The following is a 5,000-nucleotide window of genomic DNA, read 5'->3' as shown; positions in this document are numbered from 1 at the left end:
AAGTCAAAATGTCCGAAAAAAAAAAAAAAAAGCAAAAATTCATTTGGTTTAACTTATACAAGACTCAGTTAATCTAGCAGAATATTTCCGATAACACTAATACTAGAATTATAATTACAAAAATATGGAGAATACGTTTTTCATGACAATCTACATAATATAAGCAGAAGTTATTCATACACGAATAAACTACATAGTATAAGTAATTTTTTTTTTTAAACGGCAATTCAAGCAAAGTAATGTAAAAATGAGAAAGTGACATTTACAATGAAAAACGATGCGAGACGATTGTTTGTAACAGAACAAGGAGTTTGTAATACAAAACATACATAATAAAGTTCGTTATGACGTCACTATGCAAAGTGTAAAGTTAAACACAAACATAAATAATAAAGTTCGTCATGACGTCACTATGCATGTAAAGTTTAATGCAAAACAAATAATAAAGTTAATTATGACGTTACTATGCAAAGTGTAAAGTTTAATCCAAAATATAAATAATAGAGAAGTTCGTTATGACGTCATTATGCATGTTTACTGGGGCAAAGTGTAAATCTTGGGACGAACAAACTGACATCGGGTGAGACAAGTAAGTAGAGAAATACTGGAAATACATTGGATTATTATGCAAATTCCAGAATGTCGGCATTATTCCACAATAGCTTTTAATATCTATTCTTTAAATGTTTTTTATTTGTGGGAAATATGTTATGTATCTACCTTTCATGGCGCCTGGTTTGGAATCAGAAACAATGGTCTTTTTAGAACACCATATATTAGATTTTTGATCATGCGTTATTCACGTGTTAAAGTGAATTCACGTCATATACCTATTTTTTTCTCTATTTAGAGCGGCTGCCGTACAGGGTGACATTCGGGCCACTTTTTAAGGGATTGAACGCATATTAATCCGCTAAAAGTTCGCAACCAAGCAACCTGTCACAACGTTGCTACCTACTTCTTGCTTCAGGAGGTTAACTTACTGAGAATTCATTACATGTAAAAAAAAACAAAAAAAAAAACAAAACAAAAAAACACACACACACACAAAAAAAATTCAACTTACCTAATTTATTGTTAATTCTGCGATGTATTTCTTAAATTAATTAATGAACCAGAACATATCAGAGATTATTAATATTGAAACATTCCGTGGTAAAAAAATTATTGTAAGTAATGATTAATTAAAATTAAATAATAAAAATAAAAACAAATAATTAGTAATAATTATCTTTTAGCAAAAATAGTATCAAAATAGTAAATATTAATTAATTATTATAAAATAATGAAGGAAGATGTTACCGAAATGTTATATATATATACTATGTTGTAATAAGAGGATGAAAGCATAGATAAATACTCACACACAACGCACACATATATGATTTTATTTTATTACTGTTTTATCTGTTCAGTTACACGGTATTAAAATAAAAAATATATATTCGCTCTGCAATAGTATTGAGCACCTTTTTCAGGTTTCTACTAATTACCAGTTTTGCTATATATATATATATATATATATATATATATATATATATATATATATATATGAGAAGGATGTTATAGTTTGCCTGAAGCATTGCATGTAGTGTGAAAAGAGTTGTGTTTAAAGACTATATCAATGTGGTTCGTATGAAACACCGTGGACCCGAGTTAGCATATAAAAAATACTGACAATATTAGAAGAAAATTTTCTTCTAATATTGTCATTATTCTTTAATATGCGAACCTGTGTCAACGGTGTTTGGCACATTGATATAGCCATCACACACAACTCCTTTCATATATATATATATATATATATATATATATATATATATATATATATATATATACGTATATGTAATTATTTCGACAACTAGACAGCAGAAATAATTATATATTCTCCCACATTCTGAATATATATATATATATATATATATGTGTGTGTGTGTGTGTGTGTGTGTGTGTGTGTGTATGTGTGTCGATAAAAATAATTAACTTTTATATATACAAACAAAACAATGCTTTAATCAAACTACATTAACCCTGTAAACATATTTATTTTTCATCACTAAACATGCTTCGGAGATTGACGAGATTAAAAAAAAAATACATATTCTTTGGAAATGTTTCAATATTTAGCTTCATAAATATCAAAATTATAAATCTCTTAAATCCTACTCTTAGAATGTATATGAGATTAACCATAAAATATGTAGGTCATTTTTAATATTAGTTAATTAATGTCAGCGAAAATATGCCAGACTTCACAATATTTTTTTATGTTGAAAATATCTACACGTTTCCGAAACCAACCAATATGCGTTTATAAAGGTATGGCTAATTCAAAGTGACATATTGTATTAGTTAAGATGCGAGGGTTGTTTCAGATGCAGACGTGGTTCATGATTTCAGGCAACATTAAGAAGATATCAAAAGTTAATGAACATTTAATTAGATATTAAAAAAATAATAATACAGTACCTGCTTTGGTGAACGAGGAAAAAAAGCAAAGGAAAAAAATTACGCCGGCGATTCTTGTCTTCATCGTGTATTTCCACTATTGATCACGCGCACATAGAAATCATATTACTGAAAAGACAGGAGGAAAAAGATATCCATTAATTTGTGTGAAACAAACAGGAAATTCTTTAATCTGAAAGAGAAATGCGAACAAGAAAGTCAACATTTTTAAAATTAATCTCAGCTGAAGTGGATCAACATGGTTTACGTATTCTAATACGCTGCCAGACACATAAAATACATTTGTGTGAGATTTAAAAAAATCCGTTTAACCACTTCGGAGTCCATAGACATTCAGTTATGTGATGAAGCAGTGCCAGACAAAACCCCACCGGATAAAATACCTTCAGACAAAACTTTGCCAGACAGTTGAGAATCCATATAAAGAAGACAAAGAAAAACGAAATCGCAGATAACATTAAAAAGTATACTATAAACTACTAACAGGAAGACCGGGCGTTGCCCGGAATTGAATGAGGGTTAACTAATATTCTACACTTCTAACGCATTTATTGTCATTCAACTCGTTGACATCGCCGATTTTTCAATCAAATCGATTAGTTGCCTGCTCTAATCAGGGACTAACCCCAGTCCACCGGGAAGAAACTTCACATTTTTTTAAATTAAATTTTCATCCCAAACAAGTCACAGTGCGATTTTGAAGTAGGGGGCTACTATCGGGGGCATAAGTTGCAGGGGTATTATGAAAGGAGATGAGTAGCAAGATGTCTGTTCACATTACATTTGAACTTCTGCATATCAGTACATTTGGAAAAGCAGAATCCCGGAAGGGAGTTCCAAAGTCTAGTAGTTTCTTACACCTAGGAATCTCTACTGTGAAGGGGTAGGATTTAGCTGTTTTGTCACGTCGAGGGGGTGCAAGTGCTTATAGTTCGTCAGAACATTCACCATTAAAGTACTTGTAAAACAGGCCGAGGGATGCAACATATGACAGAGGCTTAGGCTTAGATGACAGTTCAGGACCTATCATGTTGGCGACTATCTTTTGAATCCTGCCAAGGAATGAGAGACAAGTAGCAGATGCACCAGCCCAAATGTGACAACAGTACTCCGTACATGGGCTAATGGTGGCCTTATAGAAGTACAGGATACAGGTGTAAGTAGCTTTCTAGAACGGTAGAGAGAGCCCACCTTCTTCGCAGCATCCTTGACAATGCTCTCAATGTATCTATTCCAGTTCATGTTCCTTGTAAACGTTAGGCCGAGGAGTTTAAAGAAAGTACTTTCGGGTAATTGTTCTTGACCATTGATATAGGTGGTAGAGAAGGGTTCTTGTAGTCATTGAAGGAAACAAACTTAGTCTTGGCAGCATTGAATGTAACCATCCATTTTTGTCCCCATTCTACTACAGATTGTAGATCATCTTCTAGTGTTTCTGCCATTTCTTTAGATATGTGTTCATTTGTTTTCCTGTCTTGTCTGTTATAGAGAGTGGTGTAATCAGCAAATATACCCATCTCAGAAACAATTTTATCAGGGAGGTCATTTATGAATATCAGGAATAACAAAGGTCCAAGGATAGACCCCTGAGGTACTCCCGCATTTATCTCATATTCATTAGATGTACGACCGTTGAGGACAACCTGGGTTTTTCTTTTAAGAAGGATTTAATTACATTATGTATTCTTCCAGTGATACTATCTAATTTTCCTTAGAAGAACATCATGACATACCCTGTACAAAACCCTTAGATATATCGAGGGCTACCGCTCTACCCTCCCGTGTTTTGCCCAGTGAACGGTATATACGTTCAGAGATTACAGTTATGAGGTCTGCTGTGGAACGGGCTTGCCTAAATCCATATTGATTGTCGGTCAGGAGTTTAGCAGCTGTAAGGTGATGAACTAGAGCTTGATTAATTAAGGACTCAAATATTTTGGCGAAAAGTTTCCTACAGTGATTTCGTTCTCAATATATTGCACTGTAGAGAACCTAATGCTGATTTTTTTAAAAGTTATCTTCATACAATGGCTCGAATTAAAGTTTAAAATTAAAAAAATCAACTACGGTGCCATTGTACTCAAAACAGAAGCATTACTTTCGAACGCGAGTTTATTATATCAAAGAACCTACGAGGTAATTTCGTTTGTGAGATAATAAAAGTTCTTTGATGTTACGCGGTATAAGGGTGATAATCTTAGTTAAAATCGGACTTCTTTAATCGGATTTTTCGATTATCGATATTTATATAAGGCGTTACGCATTCAAATAGAAAAGCTATCCAAGCACACTGCCAGACACATGAATTTCATTTGTGTGAAATTTAAAAAGAAAGGCCCTTTCGGGTCCCATAGGCATATACACAGGGACTCTGCGCTTTTTATATATAAGTATTACACAGCCATGTTGTTCAGAGAGTGCATTTGTTTGTGCGTAAATCGAAACACGAGTGTAGTGTAGTATCTGTTTTATACTACATTTCATCTACCACCGGTTAAGAGAGAAGAAATCTATCTAGACTGTGGAAATTT

At 32.9% G+C, this 5,000-nt stretch overlaps 1 protein-coding gene across 11 annotated transcripts in view; it reads right to left on the bottom strand.

Moving 5' to 3' along the window:
• LOC145286125 (cadherin-23-like) overlaps positions 1-5,000 on the bottom strand; it is a 1,312,625-nt gene that overhangs the window by 1,017,537 nt on the left and 290,088 nt on the right. For all 11 annotated transcript variants that reach the window (XR_013869108.1, XM_080134833.1, XM_080134832.1 and 8 more), the window contains exon 2: positions 2,470-2,577. Coding sequence is in view for 10 of the 11 variants with exons in the window: in XM_080134833.1 (XP_079990959.1) it covers positions 2,470-2,533 (64 nt within the window). In the remaining variant the exon portion in view is untranslated. The remainder of the gene's footprint in view (positions 1-2,469; positions 2,578-5,000) is intronic.

This window comes from Euprymna scolopes, chromosome 10 (assembly GCF_053919585.1).
Source record: "Euprymna scolopes isolate OS-2025 chromosome 10, ASM5391958v1, whole genome shotgun sequence".
Taxonomy (NCBI): domain Eukaryota; kingdom Metazoa; phylum Mollusca; class Cephalopoda; order Sepiida; family Sepiolidae; genus Euprymna; species Euprymna scolopes.
This window is presented reverse-complemented; position numbering and strand designations above follow the sequence as displayed.